The 23,714-nt window shown below is 39.1% G+C and overlaps 2 protein-coding genes across 2 annotated transcripts; both read left to right on the forward strand.

The window, feature by feature from the left end:
* The first annotated feature begins 196 nt into the window (after positions 1–196).
* TMEM128 (transmembrane protein 128) lies at positions 197–6,373 on the forward strand. The gene is made up of 5 exons (XM_066317259.1): positions 197–328; positions 1,412–1,550; positions 3,472–3,633; positions 4,719–4,827; positions 6,167–6,373. The coding sequence occupies exons 1-4, from the start codon at positions 202–204 to the stop codon at positions 4,816–4,818; spliced, it is 528 nt and encodes a 175-aa protein (XP_066173356.1). The 5' UTR covers positions 197–201; the 3' UTR covers positions 4,819–4,827; positions 6,167–6,373.
* A 3,880-nt stretch (positions 6,374–10,253) lies between these two features.
* OTOP1 (otopetrin 1) lies at positions 10,254–23,134 on the forward strand. The gene is made up of 6 exons (XM_066316793.1): positions 10,254–10,539; positions 16,126–16,262; positions 17,882–17,940; positions 19,943–20,073; positions 21,054–22,000; positions 22,377–23,134. The coding sequence occupies exons 1-6, from the start codon at positions 10,254–10,256 to the stop codon at positions 22,545–22,547; spliced, it is 1,731 nt and encodes a 576-aa protein (XP_066172890.1). The 3' UTR covers positions 22,548–23,134.
* Positions 23,135–23,714: the final 580 nt, after the last annotated feature.

Here is a 23,714-nt window from a genome sequence, read left to right on the forward strand (position 1 = left end):
TTTTTTCTTTTTCCCCCGTGAATCATTTCGGCAGCACAGCCTTCACTGCGGCACTCGGCTGTGACACGGCGCTGCTGGCCCTCTCCAGCGGGGATCCGTGCGGCCCCCGAAGCATTTCTGCCCCCGCCGCTGCCCCTCACGCCGGGGCGGTGGCGGCCGCCGCGCTCCCGCCCCGCCGCGTCACTGCCGGAGCGGCCCAACATGGAGCCCGGCGGCGGCGGGGACGCGCTCCCGAGGCTGCGGCGCTCGGGGCGGCGCGGGCCGGAGCCCCGGGAGCCCCGGGAGCCGCGGGAGCCGCAGCCGCCTGGCCGGGGCGGCGGGACGGCCGGTGGGTGGTGCCGGGGCGCGGGGAGCGGTGCCGGGCCCCGCCGGGCGGGCGCTGGGGCGGCAGCGGGGCCGCCTCGGGAGCAGCGGCGCGGAGCGCGGCCCCGCTGCCCTCAGGTGTCCGCCCCGCACGGCCGGCTGCGTGTGGGAGACGCGAGGGGCTCCAGCCGCCGGCTGCCTGGTGCGCATGAAGTGCTCGAATGCTCCAGGCTCCAGTAGGATGAGGAGGAATTTAGGAAATGAAAAATAAATCTCCCTGTAAGCTCCGGCCAGAGCTGTGGGTACGCTCGGCCGGTGGCGGTGCGTGTGGAGGAATCGGCACATGTGGCACTGCTGAAGACACACAGGCCGTCAGGAACTGCTAGTGATAAACTTCAGAGTGTGAGACATCAAAACCGCCTCTGATACCTTTTTTGACAGTGTGTACAAATACTGTGTTACGTGGTTACTGTCATGCACAGAAAAAGGCTTTCTCATCTGCTCGCTCTGATGTCTCGCTCTCTAAAACAGTACATGGTAATGAAGGGAAACAGAAAGCAGTTTCCTGCACAATGATAGTTATGGTTTAGCTGCTGAAAGTCTGCAGTCTAAGTCAAGCTAGCTCCTGAAACTGCAGCTGAAAGTTTCTGAAATATCTGCAGTTGAGAACAAGAAAATTATTTATGCTTGAAATAATTTTGCAAATACTAAAATTCATAAAGAAGGGTACAAATAAATTAGTAATTGGAAATAATGAAATTCTATATGCTAGATTATTAAAAATGCCTTAATAATACCAGGGGTTTTTAATTAGTTAAACAACCCTTACAGAATCTAGTCAGCTGTTTCCTAAAAAGATACACAGGTACAGTATTGTGCAGATTGTTACTGCTTTATCCTTTTATCAAAGGGTACCTTGCTTAGTCTGTTTCATTTCCATAAATGTTCAGAGCTTTTTGGAATATGTGTAGTACTTAGTGTATTATGATGAGTAGAATAACCTCCCAAGACAAATGAATTAAAAGATAAAATATCATGCTTTACGTAACTATAATCGTACTCCATTTAATGACTGGTTTTAGTGCTATAATTATGTTCTTATTTACAGAAGAGTCTACAGCTGTAGAGAAGACGAGGCCTCTTAACAGACTGAATATTCATTCTGCATTCTGGATTTTGGCATCAATAGCTGTGACATACTACTTTGATTTTTTAAAAAACATTAAAGAAACTATGCAAGCGGATAGGTAAGGTATCTTTTCTTACAAAAAGGTGTGTTTTAGTCTTACAGTCATCCCCAGTTTGTTACATCTGGTCACTGTATTTTAAATCATGGATGAACAAGATCTGCAGTAGGAATAGAGAAATCTGGGACTGTTCAGCCTGGAGGAGGCTCAGAGGCATCTTGTCAATACATGTCAATACATGAAGGGAGGACTCAAAGAAGACAGAGCCAGGCTCTTTCCAGTGATGTCTAGGACAGGACCAGAGGCAGTGGGCACAAACTGAAGTGGAGGATCTTCCCTCTGAAGATCAGGAAACACTTTTTTACTGTGAGGGTGACTGAGCACTGAATAGGTTGCCCAGGTAGGTTGTGGAGTCTCCATCCTTGGAGATCCTCAAAAGCTATCTGGACATGGTTCTGGGAAACTGGCAGTAGCTGAGCTTGCTTAAGCAGGGAGGCTGGACCAGATGACCACCTAAGCTGGTATTAGTGAACTAATTTTAAAGTAAATACAATGCTTAAAATTTGCTACAATTGCTTTTTTCTCTATAAACTCTACTAAGCCATCTTTGTACGTGCAAAGTTTGCTCTGATACAAGACATTTTAATACGGTACCTTCAAGTTATCACTTAAGTCCAAGAAATAGCTCCCTGTTTTGTCAGAAGTATTTAGGTTTTGATTTTATTTTTACAATAAGCCCTCTGAAAATTAATCCTTAAAGGTCAAACAGAAGTTCAGTTCTCTAGAAGATCTCTAAATGATTTTGAGTAGGTCAGCAAAACATTACTGAAACAATTTCTGTGAAATAATTTTTATTTCTAGTCTGTTTCTTTTCTGTTAAATTATTTTCAATGGGATTGATGTGTGTTAAATATTTTTAGATAGCTTCAGCTGGAAGTGCTTTTAAAACACATTGCTGTTGTCATTGTTGTATCAGTACATGGAAGCTCCACAGGGCTCTGTACTGTGAGGTTCTCTGGAGCTGCTTTCCCAGGCTAGTTACACCCTTCATACACCTGACTATGAAAGCAAAACCAGTGACTCTAAGGTGTAATCAAAATTTGGGGTCAGTGCCCTGTCTTCCTGCACTGCTTGTCTAGGTAGGCCCTGGCAACACTTCTCTTAGTGCAGAATTCTCCGTTGGGAGTAACAAGATTTCAAAGTAGCATATTCTGTTTGCTGTACCATTCCAGAGCAAATGTTACCTGAGTAGGAAGATCCTTGATTACTCTTTTTTATTTAGTATTCAAGTTATGGTAAGAAGTAATTTTTCAAAATTTTTGTTAATACACATTCATATAAGATTTTATTAAAGTGCATCTTCCTCCCAAGTTTCTTTATCTGAACTAGTCTTGAAGTGTATCCTCAAAGAGGCTCAAAAGTGTGTCTCCCTAAATAATCACATATCTTGTGTTTTTATGATTCTGAGTTTAAAATTCTGTATTTCTCCATGGTTTTCTTCAGCAGTTATAAAGAAAAATCTTCATGCTTCTTGTCTGTTAAATTTGTGAGTTCACAAAGTGAAACCATATTAAAGCTTTCTGCAGCATTTCTGTTACACAAAGATCACCAGTCTAATTTATAGTGAAAAGCACAGTTGCAGTGGAGCCTATTTTATTTTATTAGTGACAAAGTGGTTTTGGTGTGGTAGTATAGTAGATTCCTGACAAGATCTGTCGCATTGAATTTCCAAAATATTTGAGGGGACAATATATGAAAAGAACGTTTCATTGCAAAATTAAACTCACTTGTTTATATTAGCCTTTAAGGGCAAAAAGTGTTATGTAGAATTAATTTAAGGTAAAACCTACAGGAACTCTAGGCCACAATCTGTGTGTTCAATAGATATTGCCTGTTCTGTGTGTAGACTGGAGTGAAGATTACTGTGCCAACTGCAATGTGACCGTGCTAAACATGGTTTAATGTGCTTTTCTTCCCACAGCTGGTGGCTTTCCTGTGGCTCTTGTTTATTGGCTGCATGTTTATGTATTGCCTTTTACTGCATACTGTATCTTGAGTGGTACTGTGGGATTCAGGACTATGATGAACAGTACCCTGCCCTGATTCCTGTCACAACAGCTACCTTTATAGCAGCAGCAATTTGGTGAGTTCAGACATTGCCCGCAAACTTCTGCTAAACCTGTGCCAGTTTGTGTGTTAATGGGCTCATTTTAGAAGAAGTTTAATTTCTGTAATTCTGCTACGTGTATTGGTGACAATACCAGTACTGTGAAGTATAATAATATAATACATAATTTCTTGCACTTTCAACTTTCATCCACAAAGCAAGAGTTGCAACAGTTGAAACGGTATATTGTGTACTTGGAGATGTTCTGGATCTTTTCTGTCTTGAAAATTTAGAGGAAAACTGAAGTTGTTATCTTTGTTAGTGTAAATTTCTTACCTCTGGCAACTACTTGTGCAGTTTTACAAGTTAAGATAAAGGTGCAATCTCTGTATCTGAGAAAAAATTCAACTCAATCAGTTTCTGTCAGAGTTCTTCATTATCAAACAATCTACAAGTAGGAAGCATACACAAAATTTTAGACTTCTGACTACTGCCATGTGAGCTTTAAGGGTTTATATTTTGTCTGAGAATGGTACTTTTAGTAAGAGTTGCTTTACTTATGAGGTTATATGACTCAGAACTGAGCAAATGTGAATGAAGAAAACTACATACATTGTGCGATTATATTTATTTGCTTTCTGCATGAAAATTGATTTCCTCTTGTTTACCTGTTGTACCTGGAGTATCAGTCAGTATTTGTTGCAGTGGTGAAAAAAAAAGGAGATTGAAGAAAACAAAGGTTTCCTATGGTTTATAATTAGTCGAATCTGTAATTCTTATAAGTCAGTTGTAAAATAAGTTGGTTTTCCCCCTGTCTCTTCAGTTAACTGAAATCTGTCTGGATGAAAGTTCAGATTAAGGTTTCTCTCAGCTACCATGTATGCCCATGGAAAAATCAAAAAGTAGGTTATTTTCAGAGGCTTCAGATACAGATTTTCTGAAAGTAAAAGGTATTTTTACCCTTTACTTTTGATGTGTTTTGTTATCAGAAACAAAGAAGTGTACTTCCAGGTGAAGTAATTTATATCTTATTTCCTCTTTTGACATGTTTCCTTTATATGCCTGGTGTTTCTGTAATATGACAACCAAACTTACCAAATACTTTCTGCTTTTATTTCCAGTTTCAATGTTGCCTTGTGGCCTGTCTGGTCATTTTTTACACCTGTGTTGCTCTTCGTTCAGTTCATGGGTGTTGTGATGCTTGTGTCACTCCTTGGATAAGCCCTTGAGGTAAATAATTGAATTTTTTTAAGCACATAAAAGTATCTATCTTGTTGTGGGAACTGCTTTGTTAGACATATAAGCATTGGGAGGCCATTTAGGGATTCCTTCTCTATGTTTTGTACGTTCTTAGAATTGTGACATTTTGTGGCATATAGAGTAACCAGAGAACCAAAGGGGAAAAGTGTCCTTTCCACTTCTCTAAAATTCCATTCTAGCCATTGAAAAGAGACATTAGGGAGAATGGATGGTTTGAGCCAAAAACCTGCAGCTTTTCTCTAGACTGGGAGAACTTCTTAGTAAAGCTGTTTGACCTGATAGTAGAGGGGAGAAGATATCAACATCCATGTGCAAAGGCCTTCTCTTTTTTCTAAATTAAAAATCTTTGTCATATCTTTGTCTTCAAGTGTATTGTTTACATTTTCTGTGATGCACAGCCCAGATCAACCTGCTGTGTGGAAAATCGCCAGATACAAGAAGTTGTTTGTTCGTTCTAAAAAGAACTTTTCAAAGGCCAGTTCATTTCTTTTGTTGACTTGAGAAATGCGTTCTCAGTAACTGCCACACCTTTTGTTAGGATATACTTATCAAGTAAATCCAGTGAAATGTAAAAAGCTGAGGAAGACATCAAATGCAGCTCAGTCAATAGGGCAAAGGATGCAGCCTGTATCACATTTGTCTCATATCATCCAGGGAAGCTGCTCCTCCAGCAGGTCTTGTTTGTTGTACTTCTCAAGGGAATAGGGAGGAAGCCTGTTTGGCTTTGCTTGCCATCACAAATCCTTTCTGGTGAGGAGATCTCTCAGCATTTTTAGGAGTACAGCAAAAAGAAGACTGTGCTGGATTGCTGGATTTAGAGCGTAGCCTTTTGTACTGACAACGTTGTAGGCAAAAAAATGTTTAATAGCTGGGATAGTGAAACTAAGGTTTTTATTACTTTTTTTTTTTAGGAACCACTGTTGCCTTTCTCCCTCTATTTTTGATTATCAAGAAACCTGATTTTTAAGGAGATAATTAATTAACTTCTATTCTGACAAAACTCAGACTTCTGAAAAATAGAATATTTAATTCAGAAGCTCTTTACTGTGGGAAATTGAGTCACACTTGCTGATACAAACGTATCCATGTTTGTTGGTTCTGTCCTTAGCTGTGTTCTGTCTGAGCACTTGGAAGTGTGTGGGGAAAATTCTGTATTAGGTCAAATAATTGTTTGCCTAATAATTAGGGACAAGTTATTACTCGCTGTTCCAAGATCATTAATTCATTTAGTACATGATACAGCTTGTGCAGTGCATAGAACCTTCAAAGATTTTTGTTAAATTTGGTTTGTTTTTTTCTGTTCTTTCAGCTTTGTGTGAAGGACTCAAGTAACTGTAATCCTGCAAAGTGTATGTCACTTTTGTTACATTCCAGTACTTCTGTTGTTTCTAATACTGCCTGTTTGCTCTCACTAATATAGTAATTCTTAATCTACTTGATTTATAAATCAATGGACATAACCATAGGAAAAAGCAACTGATGAGTGAATAATTGGAAGATAAATTGGTTTTACATCTTTTAGTTACATGAGACCTTTCATTTTGTAAGACTTCTATTTATATTTGAATATTAAGCAAATGGGTAGTAAGTAATAACACCATAGAATAGTTAGTGTTGAAAGGGACCTTTAAATATTACCTCTGGGGGCCTAACAGGTCACCTACTCAAACTTCCTGCTCAAATCATGTTGTTTGATTTGGAAGTAAGTGATACTTAAGTGTTGTGGGATTTTAATACTATATTCTTTCCATTTGAATTGACAGGTAAAATACTGTTATCTGGAACCTGTGTTTGTACTTGTAAACTTACTTACAGGAGACATTTCTTGATCTGTTAAATTTCTAATGGTATTTGTTACTATGTAGGAAATACTTTATTATCTAATGTCTTGAATTCAGATCTTCTAATGTTTAAAAAAGAGTATGGATAGGGGTAAGGGAAAGCTGGTTGACGTTTGGCAGTGCCATCGATTAAATAAATAAATTCTGCTTGTGCTCATACAGTTTGTTCATGGCCAAAGGTGGATAATCAAGCTGTGAATAGCCAGCAACACAATGAACAATTTTAACACTACACAAGAAATTTGGAGCACACATTAAATTCTTTCAATGTATGCACTGTTTTTCAGTATTCAGGTTGTTTTTCCTCTGTAAATTAACTTTTCATTCTTAGCAATGCCTGTTAATGAAGTTGCCATTTTCCTTCCTCAGCAATGAAGTGGCTGATACTAAATTAAAAGCTACTAGTTATACTTAGTTGAGAAAGTAAAATAACATTTTATTTTTATTAGGTGTCTGTTCATGTTTGACTGAGATACTTAACTATCTGAAGACCTGAGTACCATCTAGTTGTTAGACCACTTTATGTATATCCTTGTGTAGTTTACCACCCATGCCTTTTGGAAAACAGGAGAATGTAGAAACTGGGTATTGAAACCTGTTAAAATCTACTCCTTGTAAGTGTTGCTTAAAGTCTAGACTGTTCAAAGGATAGTGTGTTCTTCATTCCAGCTTCCAAATTCACACCATTGCTGAACACATGGAATGTTTAGTAATGCAGGAGATACACATTGTCTTTGGCTGTTACTGTTCCATTAATGAAAAAAGTTGTGACCTAATAGGATGTAATACAAAGGATCAGATAAACCAAAATAAAGTGCGTTCAATACTACTTGAAGTAGCTTGTAGGATAAGTTAACAGCTTGACTTGTTTAAATGTAATATTTAAGTTTGCCAGAAGCAGTCATGCCTCACATCTTTAAAGTGCAAGTTGTTTATCTTCAGGTCTTCATCTTTTGTAAAGTTTTAACAATTTTATGTCTGCATACACAGGTACATTTGAGTAACTTTATTATAATATTTTAAATGCAGTATTGCTCAGGGATGGTTATTATAGCTGTATTTTTATTTGTCAGCTATATAAATGCTCTAGGTGTTTTAAGTTGCCTTGTGATCTGAATTAAAATTACTATTTGCTACACGATTTTTCAAGTCATTATTCTGAACATCTTAATAAACTTTGTACAAAAGTGATTAATAGTTGTTCAGTATTTAATTGTTTAACTGTCTAATTACACTTTCTTGGAGACTTTCACCCCATCTCATTGCTTTTTCTGTAAAATAGATGTTCATGTAGAACATATCATGACTCAGACTCTCTTTGTCTTTCATGTCCCTTCAGTTTGGTTTATTGAAGGTGTTACAGCACTGCTCACCTCTGGAGAGCTGTTTGCCTTCTGACTACTTTGATGACTTTCTGAGAATCCTGGGTGGATTATGCTCATTGTACAATGTCCAGCAGAGTCTTTCAGAACAGTTCTGGGTATCCAACACAATACTCATGCACTTACATACTCAAAAGGAAGTAATGGCAAATCTGGTGAGAATGTAAAACAGTGCTTGTTTTAATTGTTGTAACTTGACACAAGGTTGTAAGAATTGTTGTAAACTGCCACTTCTGTGAGCTCCTTGCTTTTGTTATTTTCCTTACCACCAAATGAAGAATTTAGGGCAAGAGAGTAGAAAGAGGTAGTGTAATAATTCCCTGAAAAAAATATGAGGCAATTTGAAATCCCCACCTCTACTAAAGCTTGAATGTATTCTCTTGGTGTGGACACCACAGGTATCTTCTATATCCATTTACATTATTTCATTTCGAGGGGAGAATGTGTACCAGCACCAAAGAGCTTTCCTTCACAGTTGACAGAGGGATGCTCTTGGATAACTTGAAGTAAAATAGTCCATGTAATGAAGATTATTTATACAGTTACCCATAGAATCTCTGTAAAATGGAAGCATCTAAAGTTCCTTAGTTATTCTGTAAAGGTTACATCATATATTCATCACATATACATCATACATCAAGTAGGATTTGGCAATTCCACAATGCCATTTCTGATAATGATGGATGTAGTTGTGAGCTGGAGGTGATTGAAGCCTGACAGTTTGACTAGTTAAGCTTTTGATTTATATTGCTGTTAACAGGCCAGACAGAAACATAGGGCTGGCTTCCTGCTAAGTGCATTCCTCAAAAGGAAAATCTACAGGTAGCTTAAAATACCTGTTTCGTGAGAACAGGACAAAATGCATAAAGGGCAGGAACTACTACTTCTTTATGTTTACCTAAACAGGTGGTTGACCAGAATCACTCATTCCACCTTTCTGCCATTTTGTTTTTCTTCTCTGTTCTTTAAGAGGCTTGTGAACCCCAGACACTTACATGTAAGTTCAAAAGTGTCCTATGTTATATGAGAAAACCCCTTCTATTAATTTCTGGCTTGAGAAGAGAAAAAGCCAGAGATTACTCCTTTGACAGAGGAACTGGAGTAAAATAGATGCTGCATTTTCAATGTATCTTTTAATTGCAATTGAACTAGTGGCTTAATTTCATGCAAGGTGTAGGTCACTCACTGTAAAAAAACCCAATGTTTTGGGTAATCAATATGTGACCAACAGGTACAGAACAAAAATGTAAGACCTGCTTGGCCAGGACAAGGACCAGTCTATCTTGATGTTTGGCCTCCACACTATGCTTGGCACCCAAATACCTAAAGTGAAGAGAATTCAGTTTAAGTAGAAAAACCTACCATACTAAAGGTGTGTATAAATATTGGGAAAATGAATATATAAGAAGTAGAGTAAATTCTGCAGAAGGTTTTGCTGCTTTGGGCTCACTAGGTGCTTCTCCAGCTAGCAATTCCTATAGTACTGTGTTGTCAGAACAAGACTTTCTGAAAAAACAAGGTAATTGCCACTTTTGAAAGGTCTAGAGAACTCCTGAAAACCGCGGTTCTGTCCTACCAACGGAAGTACCGATTGCCCAAAAGATGGCCCGTGGGGCCCAGAGCGTGAAGCACGTGTGGTGTGAGCCCTCTGCCTCACGGTGCGAAGGAGCTCCAGCAGCAGCTGCTGGCTCCCGGGCTGCAGGGCTCCAGCCTCGCTGGCTCCAGGGTTTTGGCCGTTCCTCACCTTTCCAGCCATCGGGCCGGGGTTTGTTCACCACACGGTGTCATCCGCATCTTCCTGTCCAGGGAAGGTGTTACACCGCACAGGTCTCTCAACACGGGCATAATCCCATGTTCTTCACCAAAGCCAGCCGGGCAAGGCTGCCTCCGAACTAGCCTTCGTCCGAGTGACTTCTCTTCACCCTGGTCCAGACCCCTCCTGTTGTCGGTGTCGCAAGGAGAATGTCCCGCAAAACCCTCAGCAGCCTTTCCCGCAGCGGGGAGCGCGGGGCTGCCCCGGCCGCCGGGGACCCCCGCCCGCGGGCAGGGCACGGCCGTGGCCGGCGGCCCCGCTCCGCCCCCGCCGCGACGGGGGACGGGCCAGCGGCGGCCTCGGGGCTCCCCGCGGAAAGCGGGGCCGCCTGCTCGCAGCACCCGGCCGGCGGCGTGGGAGATGGAGCAAGCCGCCGGGTGCCCCGCGGTGGGCGGCAGCTACCCGCAGAAAAACGCCGAGATCCTCAGCAGCCAGTACGGCATCAACCTTTTCCTGGCCGGGCTGCTGCTCACCTTCGCCTGGGCTGTGCATGCCGTGGGCATCAGCAAGAGCCACTTGCTCTCCTACCTTATCACGCTGATGCTCATCCAGCTGCTGTGGATGCTGTGGTACCTCTGCAGGAGCTGCACGCAGAGGAGGCTGATCCAGGACAAGGACACACACGCCGGAGCCCGCTGGCTGAAGTGTAAGTACGGGCACAGAGTGGTATCGCACAAGGGACACCTGTGCCATCACCTGTGTCTGCTGCCTCTTTGTTATCCTCTCCATCCCTACCGGCAGGCATCCTGGTATTTATGAACTGAATGCACACACAGTGCACTCTAAAGTAAATATATGCAGAAGCTGAACGTACTAGGAGATTGTATTGGGAAGCTGTTTGTTAACCATCCTCACTTTCCAACCTACCATTTATAGTGCTGAAAGCTCCAGCACCTTTCTTCCTTACCAGGCTGGTTTGGTGAAACTTGAAAAATGATATATTGTTGTTGGGATGGTCATGATACATAGAGAGACACCATAAAAGTTCAGGCGGCTTCTCTTTATTATGGCAGCACACTGTCTTTATACATTTTTTACAATCCTCGAGGGTAACTTCTAACTGGTTAATAGCTTTGGTGTTAATTATTCTATTGGTTAATAAAAGACATTTTACTTACCTGTCAAATCTATCTATTCTCGGATAGTTTACATATTTTCTTTACTGGTTCTCATGGGACAAATCTCTTGTTATTACAGGTACACTTATTTTTCACCCTTAGAATAGATCATTGTGTTAAAGGAACTTCTCATTCTCAAAACAATTTCATATGGGAACTTACAGATTACTTGTTAGCTGCACTTAGAAGAAATGACAGGCTAGCTTTCTACCCTATTCCTAGAAAATATAGCTAGTGGAAGAGGCAATTTTGTTGGTGTCTTGCAGCTCTTTTGGAGGAATTATCACCTTTTCTAGATAGTATAATGCAATTTACTTAGTGGTAGTACCAGTCAGAAAGGTCCTCAAGTGCTCTCTGTACCAGAGAGAAAAACCTCTCCATATCAGAGATTCCTGTTTGTATGTGTACAGTGATGATTTTGAAACATCTAGAGTTAGACATAAGAGGACAAAATCTCTGACCAGGTCAGTTTGTAATTAGTACATAAAGCCGTTAAACAAGGAATCTAAACTGAGTATTTGCTTGCAAAAAAAGTATGCAAGTTTGTGAGGGCAGTGGTGGGATGTGCTGACCCTTATCTTCACATACCAGAGTGAGGATATAAAGGTATATTGAGAGAAGGAGTTTGGGGAGCACACATAGTGACAGGAATACTGTTTTTTTGGGTACCAAGGAAATGCAACAGCCTACATCAGTGCTTGTGGAATAACAGGCAATCCCAGTTTTACCAGCGTCTTCCAGTCTCAGCACTGTAAATGATAGATTAGGAAACAAGTATTTAAGTGGAATGTTATGACAGCTTTCCCATAAAACGTTTTCTACCTACTAATAATGAGACAACAGCTAACTTTCACATCAGCTAATGAAGTATCTAAATGAAAATTACAAGAACACCTGACACCTGATTAATTTGAAAAGTAAGGCTGTGCTGTGGAAATGCAGTTTGTTCTCTATCTCAATGCTTGCATATAATTTATTTTCTTCACAACTGTTAACATTTGTATTTGAATTCCTGACAGAAAACCTATTATTTTTTAATGTCTAATGTACAGCTGTGGTCTGAAAACTCTTTCCTGAAATATATGGAGTTCACATACCAACTGTTGAATTGTTCCTCTTGATTATTTACTATTTTTCAAGGCAATATCCATCTCTCAAACATTTTTCATTTATTAGCTTATGTGGCTTTCAACCTCCTGAAATTCATGCAAGACTTAATTTGATCCTACCTTGGACCAAACTAAGCTTTTGTTACTCAGAGGGTAGCTTTCCCCTCCTAAATATGGAATAAATACTGCCTAGCATGGGTAAGAACAGCAGGATCCCCTGCCGTCTTTCTCTTGGCGCCGCATTCACAGCATTTCATTTGTCCTACAGAATATAAGGAGTCACAGAAACTTAGAAATAAGATCCTGGATTGAACTACTCGGTTACCTTATTCATTTCTTTTAGCAGCACAGGATGGCTCTTTGTACTGGCTTCTCAAGTGGTGCGGCTTCCATGGCTTCTCTTGGATGTCTAGGCTGCAATTCAACAAATTTGCCCTTAGGGAATGACCTACACTTTGCTATTCTTGGGAGTTTCTTGTAGTTACAACAAGTCTGTACAACTCCTTTATCCTCTGTTGGTAAAAGAAAACTTACTTGAGCTAAGGAAAAACTCAGGTGGCAATTCCTTTGTCAAGATACCCCTTGCCCTCCTCTTTATAAGTGCTTTTGTCATAGAAATCTTTAACCTGAAAGATCAAAAGTCCAAAAAGGAAAGGGGAGGATGGAGTGGGACAGATATTTCGTTTGAATTCTTCCACGGAAAGCTTTCTGCAATTTTTTACTAGCTCTATCAGCTACTTTTGAAGAACATCTCCTTGCTGTAATTGTGAGAGCAAATTTCCTTGTATTAAACACTATAAAATGAGTGTATTTTCATGAATCCTTTCAAACTGTGAATATAATTTTAATAAAAGTGGTGGCAGCTGCCTGCTTGGACCATTTTGACAAATGCTGAAGTGGAATGATTTAACAAAAACCTCCTATGACTGACTCCTTGTACATGTTTAGTAATGGCAGAAGGATAGATGATCAGTTTGCAAGAACTTCTCACAGGAAGGTTTCCTTGAGCCTCTCTGCACCAAGGTGTCAGTTGTGTGAACCCTTGAGCCTGGTTGTCTTCCCACCTGTGTGGTTCACCAAGAACAATTCCTAGAGTCTGAACTTGGGAAAAGTTTGTGGCAGACAAAATTTTGTGTCTTCAACACGACATAGTTATCCTGACCCAAATAACCACAGGGAGCCTTAGGAAGGCTTTCCTCAACTTATTCCAAATGTTATTCCCCTAGGTGAGCTCTCCTGCTAGGAAAAGCTCTCTGACCATTTTTTGGGAAAGTTCAGTAAAGTGAGCCAGAGAACCCAAAACGAAAATCAGTTGGCTTCACCAACAGCTTTATTTTATCAAATTCTTTAACAGCACAGCTTCTGTTTAAAGTATTGATAACTGGTCAACTCAAAAGTGCTTGACAGGCTTTTATCTTTTTTACTGCCTGCACTGAATTGCCAAGTTATTTGAACAATATTTTAAAGTGAGAGTGGTATTTTAGCAACTGTATCATTATGGTTTTTTTGGTCTTCTTGATGGTTACTAGGAAGAAACGAGCCAGCACTTAACAATATTTTAAATCCTATTATTGATCCCTTAAGACACACAGGTTTCAACAAAGGTTTGAAAAGAAAAAATAATAGAACAGCACTCAATAGCAATCATTTCAGGTTTCTTAAAATTTTGAATGGGAATAACTAAGTGGTGGAATTATCTTCCTTGAAATTACTGGTGTCCATTTAGCATTAGTACATACTACTGAAGTTTCCATCACAAAAAGTTGACCAAAAAACTATTAACCTACCATATGCATGGTCATTATGGTTGTGCTTTGATTTTTGATTAAGAAAATTAGTCAAAATTAGTACAATTATTCTCTTTTGAAGCCCATAAATGAGCATGTTGGACACTTTGTATAGATTTGTAGTGTGGCCACTTGGGTGATTGCAGATACCATTTCATAAATGAAACAATCTGCAATTAAAAGAGTCATATAAAGTCTTCTAATCCCTGGGGGTCAGGGAAAAGATTAATTGATAATCTTTTTGCTTCAAAAGATATCTTTGGCCTTCTTATTGAAACAATCTTAACACATGTGAAGTCCCTCAAACTGACAAATATGCTGTTTCCTGCATACTTTCTAAATAAACCATAAATCACAAAATCAATCTTAGAATAATTCATGTAGGAAGGGATTTCTGAAGGTCATCTCATTTAACACCTTGCTCAGAGCATGTCTAGTTACATCAGGCAGAGTGATTTATAATCACTTGTTTTTATAATTACATAATCAGAACTAGCAATTCTAATTTGTCTCAGAATTATTAGCATTCTTTAGATAAGGAAAGGAACATATAATTTGATCTCAAGAATAGCCTATAATTTTGTACTTTATGGTATCATTTACTTTCATACATAATGAAAATGGCACCTCTATTTAAAAACGTGGGCTCCAGTCCTGTTACATGTGTTAGAATACAAATCAGCTGACCTAAGAAGCATAAATTAAAAAAAAAAACTGTATGGGATTGTCTACATGCATGAAGTGCAGAGCTGAAGTTATAGATTCTGCAATACAAAAGCAAAAGTTTTTAGCTCTTGGTAGAAATTACACTCAATCAATAAAATTGACAGCCTTTTTATTACAGAGAAATTGTCAAACAGAAACATAAAATCCTACCAGAATTCATGCCCTTGTATTAAAAAAGTTTCTGAAGTCTACTTTAATTTAATTTTAAAGGGTCAATGATATAATAAACAAAATTACAGTGTGTTTATACAATTTCTACTTAATTTTATCAATGCAACTTTGACAATAAAGGTATTAATTAAATAATTTTTTAATTTAGTGTTACTTTTTTACTACCACAAGTCAAGTGGAACATATGGTATTTATATGGAAGTTATGTTGTGGCCCCATATAAAAGATAAGTATTCATCAAAGTCAATACTCTCAATATTATTTACTCTGTGAGGAACTGTAAAGACAGATTAAGATACTACTGCTGGCTTATATTGTAGGGTCTGGTTAAGGTCCATGGATAAATTTTTATCTAGTCTTCATTCAAATAAGTTCAAATTAAATGCAGTGAAAACTTGTTTGAATAAAAGCCTAAAAAAAAGAGGAGAAACCCACCAAGCCTCCAAAAAAACCACCCCTCAAAACAAGCCAAAACCAAAGGAAAGCTCCAAAAGAAATGGAGTCTTTACAGTTTGGTTCAGGAATCTTGTAGCCAATTGTACTTAGTCATACATACAGATCCAATAATAAAAAAAAGAACAAACAAAAAACCACACACACACACAACCCCCCCCCCCCCCCCCAAAAAAAAAAACCAACCAAACAAACAAAAAAAACTGACCCAAAAAAAGGGAAATGTATTTCAAAGTTCTTTAGGGTATTTAGACTAATATGCTAGGATATTTTTGTGTGTGTATGAAATATAGATAGTGAAATTAAGTCTTTGGTTCCTTTCTAGGAGAACAGACCATACAGCTCATTGTGGTTGTGGTCTCTGAACTAAAGTGTGACCTCTGAGCCATGGGGAGGGCACACCAAGTGATCACATCTCACTGTCGAGCTTTTGTGCTGGGAGACAGTGAGGTGGTGATTGTTCAGCTCCCCAGGGCTGCCCAGTTTGCTGTGGGGCTGCTGAGGGCAGAAATTCCTGCTCTCTACAGCTGCCTCAGTGCCACTGTCCCATGGGGGGCTGATCCTGCCTGGAGCTGGGCACTCTGCAAGGTGCTGAATGTCCTGGACAGTGCAGGGCTGGTGAGTCCTCACTGACCCTGCAGGGGCTGTCCGCTGGGACCTTGCTTGATGTACTGGGCAGACACTGTCACAGGTTACAGGCACTACTTTCATGGACTCAATTATCTTCAGGAGCATTGATCCAGTCTTATTTTCCTAAACAAGAACACAGATATTGATCAACTTTCATTCTCCTAAATAGATGTTTGTATATTTTAAAAATGTCTCTAAACATTCCATTAAAATTTTCTAATATCTTTTTCATTTGTAGGTGGGATTACATTATTTGCAGTGATTACTTTAATTTTGGACTCCTTTAAGATTGGATATTATATTGATTTTTCAAACTGTTTATCACCAACTGAAGGCATTTTTCCTGTTACACATGCTGTCCACACCATCTTACAGGTAAAAGTCCCTGGTTGCAGTTTTATATTAATCATTGTTTCTTACCAAAATATATATTTTATCTTGTCATCAGTGGACTTAATACTAATTTGATTTCTAAGCATATCACAGAATACTTTTGAAGATTAAATACTTGTGCATGTATGGTAAATTCAAGCCTTGCAACCTGAAGTTGCTTAGCCATAAAATTCATGGGTTTCCAACATGAGTATGAAAAAAAGAATAATAAAAAAATGTTTTGTAGTTGAAGTTACGTGGTTCTTTTGTTTGGTTGAAGTTACATACAGATTTTTCAGAATTTTCAGGCTGAAATGAGTATTTTAGCTAAAGACAATTGCCTTATTTATGTATGTAGGACTTGCCACACAGGTTAATTCAGTCTGTCTCTCTTGATGTTCCATCGTTGTTAGAGATGTAGGCCTGGTAAGTTGAAGGGGGCAAACCCCTTCCTAGCTGGTTCTAAAACACTTGCACAACTTTCCTGTAACATGAACGTGGATGTTCCTTCAGAAGCATTTGGTTGTTCTTATCAGTGGCTGCACAGTAGCAGACACAGTCAGTGACTCCTGTGAAATATTCCAGCTGCCTGTTTGTCATAAGGCTTTGAGTCTGCAGTGTGTGGTGACACTCCATAGATGACTGTTTCTCACATTTACCCCTCTGAACCCCTGTCAGCAGGTTTGTAGGGAAGTAGGAAAGAAAAAGCCATTCAACTGATATACTCAATCATAGCCAGGCACTTTTATGAATTTTCCAAGATGTCTAAGTAATTCAAAAGAAAAAGAAATGTTTTTCTAGCAATTGTAGTTGCATGTAAATGAGCTTCTGAAAAATCTAGATTTTTCTGCTTTCTTTAACAGTTAAAAAAAATTGAAATTTAAACAGCAACTCTCACCCCATCTATGTTTTTCTCCAAGGGATACTGGTATGGTTCTTCTTGAACCTATCCACACTTGGTTTTGTTTCAGTAGCAATCTCTTTCTGAGGTCTCCATTATGCTCTCACAAACAGAGAGTTCTAACTTTATTCCTCTTTGCCCTTGATTTGCTTACTCATTATTGTTGTCTCTCTCTTCTACTCCTTAGTAGAGTTTTCTTCACTATCCTTGAGTGCAACTGCTGTGTTCTTAATGGGGTTGTCTCTCAGGCACTTAGTACAAACTTCTCTCATGCTTCCTGGGCACCTGTAGTTTTATTAGTCAAGTCTGGCATCCTTTCATCAATCTCTTTCCCTCCATAGAATTTAATATATTTCATAAATTATTCAAACTTAGCATCACCATGCCCTGCAGCAATCATACCTCTGTCCACAGCCAGTGGCTTTATTTCATTTGTCATTGAAATAAGTGTCTTCTGGTATAAAAGGAAAATATGTTTTGGTGAATGATAGTTAGACTTTCTACTATTAAGTCACTGATTTTTCATGTAAGAAATCTCAAGTTCTGTGTAAATATCACAGGAAATCATGAACTCTTTCATATGTGTGGAGGTGGAACTGCCTCCATTTAAATCATCAGAAGTTTTAACCATTGGAATGCCTCTCTACAGATGCACTTTCCTTTCTGAGTGTAACACATGCTCATTAGTGTAATGGTATTTCTCTGTATTTCTTCCATTTAGGTGTACTTTCTGTGGTGTCATGCAAAGGACGTTATCCAGTCTTTCAAAACACTTGAAAGGTAATGTGGTTTGCATGTTAATGTGTATGTCTGTACAGTACATGAAAGTTTTATTGCATGAGAGACAATGAAAATATACAGAGATTGAGTCTCCTCTTGATTGCATTAAGTAGAAAGAAATAGTTTAATAGAAAGTAACTCCATTTACCCTTATTTAATAGTGACAGAATACATATATTTTTTCCCATTGATGCCTTGGGAAGGCTGACCTGTAAAAGAGACTGGACAGAGCTAGAGAATGAAATAGATTTTGATTGAAAGGCCTTTAGGGTACACCTTGAGCAGGACAAGAGCCTGAGGACATGAGAGAGGAAAATGGCAATATATGATACCACAGAGTCACTTAAGAAGGAAGCATCGTGTGTGTGTTTTAATACTATGCACTGTATTATGCTTTATTTATATACCTACTGAAAGGGAACCTGTATCACCAACCTGCAGTTGATGCAGTGTAACTGAGGTATTTTATATTGATTTTGTGGAAAGCACCTTTTTAAAACTAAGTCTTAAATGCATAGAATAGTTTGGGTTGAATGAAACATTTAAAAGCCATTTAGTCCAACCCCTCTGCAATAACCAGGGACACCTTCACCTAGATCAGGATGCTCAGAGGTCCATCCAACCTGGCCTTGAATGTTTCCAGCCTGTGTAGATACAGGTGCTTGTCCTGACCCAGGTGCAGGACCTTGCACTTGGCATTTTTGAGCCACGTAAGGTTCTCATAGGGCTACCTCTTGAGTTCATCCATTCTGGCATCCCATTCCTCAGGCATGTCAACCACACCTCACAGCTGTGGTAGATGCAGCTGTGCACATGCACTTGGATGCACAACCTCCCTGGTGGTATCCTATGTACCATATCAGATCCAATGTGTTTTTTGGTTTTGTGAGAAGGCAGATTAATCTGTTAATCTGTCTGTACGTGGAACATAAGGAAGCAAATGTGGTAATTTTCAAAGTAATTGTTTAAAGTTATCAATAATCTGACCAGTTTCTATAGGAGGTAAAATAAATTTGCTCAGAAACGTCATTTCTGGTGGGGGTTCTCCATTTGTTCTGTTCTCTTGGGTAAGTATTCAAATACCATGCTCAGGAAGAGAGGGATTACAGAAGGCTTTGCAATGTCCTGGTGCTATCAGCTCTGTTTATAGGATTTATAAGATTTACAGATTTAAAAAGTTTCTAACTGCAAGTTTATCATTGAGAACAGTGTTGTAATAAAGAACTGATTCTTGGTGAAGAAATATGAACAGCTTTGAGTGCAAGAGAACACCTGGCATTGGTAGATGAAAGGATTATGCCTAGGAAAGAGATAGATACATGGCCTCCTACAGGAAAGAGACTGCTTGGCAATGGAGGACAATTTTTGTCTGGATTTTATTAGGAAGTTCAGGACCATTAATACACTTTCTCCAATGCCATTCTGTTCCACCAAACTGAAATGGCTGGTCAGAGGCCAGGAGTCTCAAAAATGCATGGAGACCTACCCTCATTTGTACCAGTACTTTGAGTGGAGTAAAGCCCTCTGTTAGCTTCAGCTCTCTCCAGAAAAAAATGCATGGGCTGGAAGTTGGAGAAGGTGGTGGTATCTGTGAAGAAAGATCAGACACAGAATATGAAGGAGCAGTCCAGGAGGCTGTGAAATATGGTTTGCAAACAAATAATCTTGTTGAGACTGTTCAATCACTAACATGAAGCTTGTTCAGCCCAAAGAATAAAACCCATCATGTAAGAGAGGATAAGAAACAATAGAAGCATTCTATTAATAGTTTAATAGATTAGGCCACTTAATATAATACATTTCTGTAAGGTTCTGGAAGTCTGATGTTCAGTGACTGCAGAACATCTTTAGAGATTGCTCATGGTTTTTCAACTCTCCTCATGCACTGACAAATAAACAGTGCCATATAGCTTAACACGAAGTTAATACATTTCATTTCATTTCACATGTTTCATGAGATACAGTCTGTGCAGATTCCTGCAATAATTACTTTATTTTGTAGGTTTGGTGTTATCCATTCTGTTTTCACAAATTTGCTCCTGTGGACAAATGGTGTGCTAACCGAGTCAAAACATCAATTGAATGAACACAAGGAAAGACTAATCACGCTTGGTTTTGGGAACATAACTATAGGTAAGCAAAAGGATTTGTGCATTTTGAAATTCCTGTTCTAGCACACTCATACAAAATACTGTCATTATAGGATGTAGCTGAGTCATTCATGACTATGTCAGCACTATGTCATTCTGGGGCACATGGTAATTAGCTGATACTGAAATGTTATATGAACATTATCATATATGTGCTCAAGGCTGTAGTTTTCCTCTAAGTTCCAAACAAATGGATTTTCTTAGAACATTTCTTTTGAGGAATAACATCACTCAGAAACATCACTAAGGAACCAGTATATTACTAAATCACAGTAATAAATTAACATACCAGTGTTAAAAAGAGATTACTACTCACTAAGTTATTAATAAAAAAACCAAGTATAGATAATCTTCCAAATCTTTCCCAGGAGAGTGATAGCATGTAGCCTGTGGTCTTACAGGATTCAGTGGGATGGCTCAAAGGAATAGAATTATCCATTAGAGCTGTTTTGCAAGACAAAGACTTCGCTCTGGGTGTTTTTTTATTAATGAATCATTTTCTCCATTGATGAGATGGTGCAAGTTGTACTCATTTTAAGCAAATATTATAAGTAAGGAGGATATAAAGAAAAAAGTTCTTCACTATGAGGGTAGTATGACACTGGAACGGGTCTGTCAGAGGAGCTGTGGATGCTCCATCCCTGGAAATGTTCAAGGCCGGGTTGGATGGGGCTTTGAGCGACCTGGTCTAGTGGAAGGTCCCCTGTCCACAGCAGGGCAGTTTGAAATAGATGATCCTTAAAGTCCCTTCAAACCCAGGCCATTCTGTGATGACTGCTGGGGATGCCTTCTTCTTTCAAACTCCAGTGAAGCATGGGGAAGCCTTTTCTTGGGTGGGTTAACAGGGTGTTGTTTGACTGAAATCTTACCTTTTGTGTTTCATTATTTTATTTATGTTTTATTTATTCACTTAAACCAAGGAATCTTTATAATGCACATAACTAATCTCTCCTTCTCCTTTAGTTCTAGACGACCATGCACCTCAATGCAATTGCACAACAACAACTCTCTGCTCGATATTTTCTCAAGGGATATATTACCTATATCCCTTTAATATAGAGTACCACATCCTAGCATCCACCATGCTCTATGTCCTGTGGAAGAACATTGGCCGTAAAGTTGAGCACCACCAGCAAAACAAAACTCCCTTCAAATTCCATGGCATAACTGTTGGAATGATTTTTGGACTAATTGTGTTAACTAGCACAATAGCCATAGTTGTTGTGTATTTAATTCAGATTGGAGGTTCAAAAATCAAAAGCGAGTTAGCGCTCACTATGTTTTACTTGCATGCTATCTTCGTGTTGGCTCTCATGTGCACAGCTGGAATTGTTGCCCTTCTCATCTACAGACTGGAAGATAGATCACTGGATAATTCTAAGAATCCTGCTCGAAAACTGGATGCAGAACTGCTGGTGGGCACAGCTGCAGGGTCCTGGCTGCTCTCCTGGGGCTCCATCCTTGCCATTATCTGTGCCCAAGGTCATCCCAAATACACATGGTATAACCTGCCCTACTCTGTTCTGGTAATTATTGAGAAATATATTCAGAACCTCTTTATCATTGAATCCATCCACCGTGAGCAAGAAAAGGTGAATGATGACATTAAAACTCTTCGAATAGTGACCATATCTCGGGGGACCACCTTGTCCCTCACGCCCTTGTACAAAGAGATTTACAACGGCAGAGGTGCTCGTGACAGTGGTGACATACCCTGTCTGTTTAAGGGCAGCATCTGTGGGAGAGAAAACGATGGTGCTGGTGTTGCCAAAGAAGAAACAAGTCAGGACAATAGCTTGGTCATGCGCTCAGCCTCAGATTTCTCATTTTGCAGTAGAAACTCAGTTACTAACAACAAGAGGAGAATTTTGAAGAACATTGCTGCATTTTTATTTCTCTGCAACCTTTCGGTAAGACATTTTGAATGTAGTTCACAGGTTAATACCCCAAAGCTTCCCACCCTTTGAAGTCAGGTAAGTATATTAAAATTGCATGGTTCTATACTTTTTAGGCAGTAAATTCTACTTCTGGAAGAAGTGAATATGCTTTTGGGGAACAAAGTTTATTTAAATGTGGAATATGGGAGGCTCCTTCCAGTAACGATCCAAAAACTGTAGCAGCAGCAGAAGCTGAAAGCCTCTTCCACCAGCGTGCCCCAGTAGCAACAGGGAGGGGCTTCTTAGGGATTCCTGAAACCAATTTGCAGTACAGTGGAGTCACAGTCATTAGGGGCTATTGACTTGTACCGCTGGTGATTAACGCTGGCCTCACGTTCTTTCCCTGCAGCTGTGGATACCACCGGCGTTCGGGTGCCGTCCGGAATATGACAATGGACTGGAAGAAATAGTTTTTGGCTTTGAACCCTGGATAATTGTTGTGAACCTTGCGATGCCTTTTTCTATTTTCTATCGGATGCATTCAGCTGCCTCGCTCTTTGAGGTCAATTGTAAAACATAGATCACATACGGTCCCTCAGTGAACAATTGATTGAATAATTAATTACATAAATAACAGTTGAGGGAGTGGATGAATGAATGAGTGAATGCAGCAGCTGCCCAATAAATAGAAGATTCAATAATTTGTTTTAAAAAAGGGACCATAGCTAATAGCATGTAATTTTTTTTCTTTCCACATGTTTTGTTATATATGTGGTGTCATTGTATAAATACTCTTTTCAGAATCATATTAGTGTTAATATGATTAACACTACATAGTAAAGTTAATTCAATCTCATTAATCTTTGTTTTAGTCAACTGGGATTTGTTCTCTATACGTATGGCTTTGTTTTCATTCATTGTGACTTCTGAAAGGGGTTTACAAAAATTGTGTATGATTTAGAACAGAAAATCCCAGGAAGAGCTTCTCCTGAACCACAGAGATATTAGGAAAACTCCAACTCCTAATTCCTAGCTTTGTTTTTTTAATAGTAAAACCTAAAAATATTTGCTAGATAATTGGGGGGTGGGAATTAGTTTAAAGTTCCTTATTACTAATGAAAATCAATATATAATTATTATTTTGTGGATAGATATAGATTGCAAGAAATCCAGAGTTACATGTATGATTAGACATCATGCTGTATATAATTTTTCTGATAAAATGTATTTCTATTAATTTTATTGTATTTACTCTACGACATAACTGAGAAATAAAATTAGTCATTTTACTTAGTTCTTTATTCAAATATTCTTGAAGTGTTTTAAGAGAAAAACTAGTCTTACAGCTCATATTTAGGTATATGTGCTCCAGTGCCAGAATGGTATTTATTCCCTGTTTTTTATTGAGCTGCTAATTTAATTGTAGATCAGTCTCCTGGTTGGAGAATAATCATGTTTTCATACAGAGATGCTGTAAAGCAAAGCTGAAGACTCTAGAAATCTGGAGGGCCTGGCTGAGAGTTTTATAAGTATGGTTTACAAGATGTTAGAATGTAATCTCAAAAGCCTGCGATATTTAGTTGCTCGAATTCTCACAGAAAACAGTGAAAAGTTGGGTGCCTGAATATTCCTATTCGAATCTGGACCTGCAAGACTGGCAGAGTGGAGCAGTAACCACAATACTGGAGCTACAGATCAATTAATTACTGGATAACCCTTGCTAGGCTGTTGATGATCTAGTCCTAAA

Source organism: Sylvia atricapilla, chromosome 4, assembly GCF_009819655.1.
Source record: "Sylvia atricapilla isolate bSylAtr1 chromosome 4, bSylAtr1.pri, whole genome shotgun sequence".
Taxonomy (NCBI): domain Eukaryota; kingdom Metazoa; phylum Chordata; class Aves; order Passeriformes; family Sylviidae; genus Sylvia; species Sylvia atricapilla.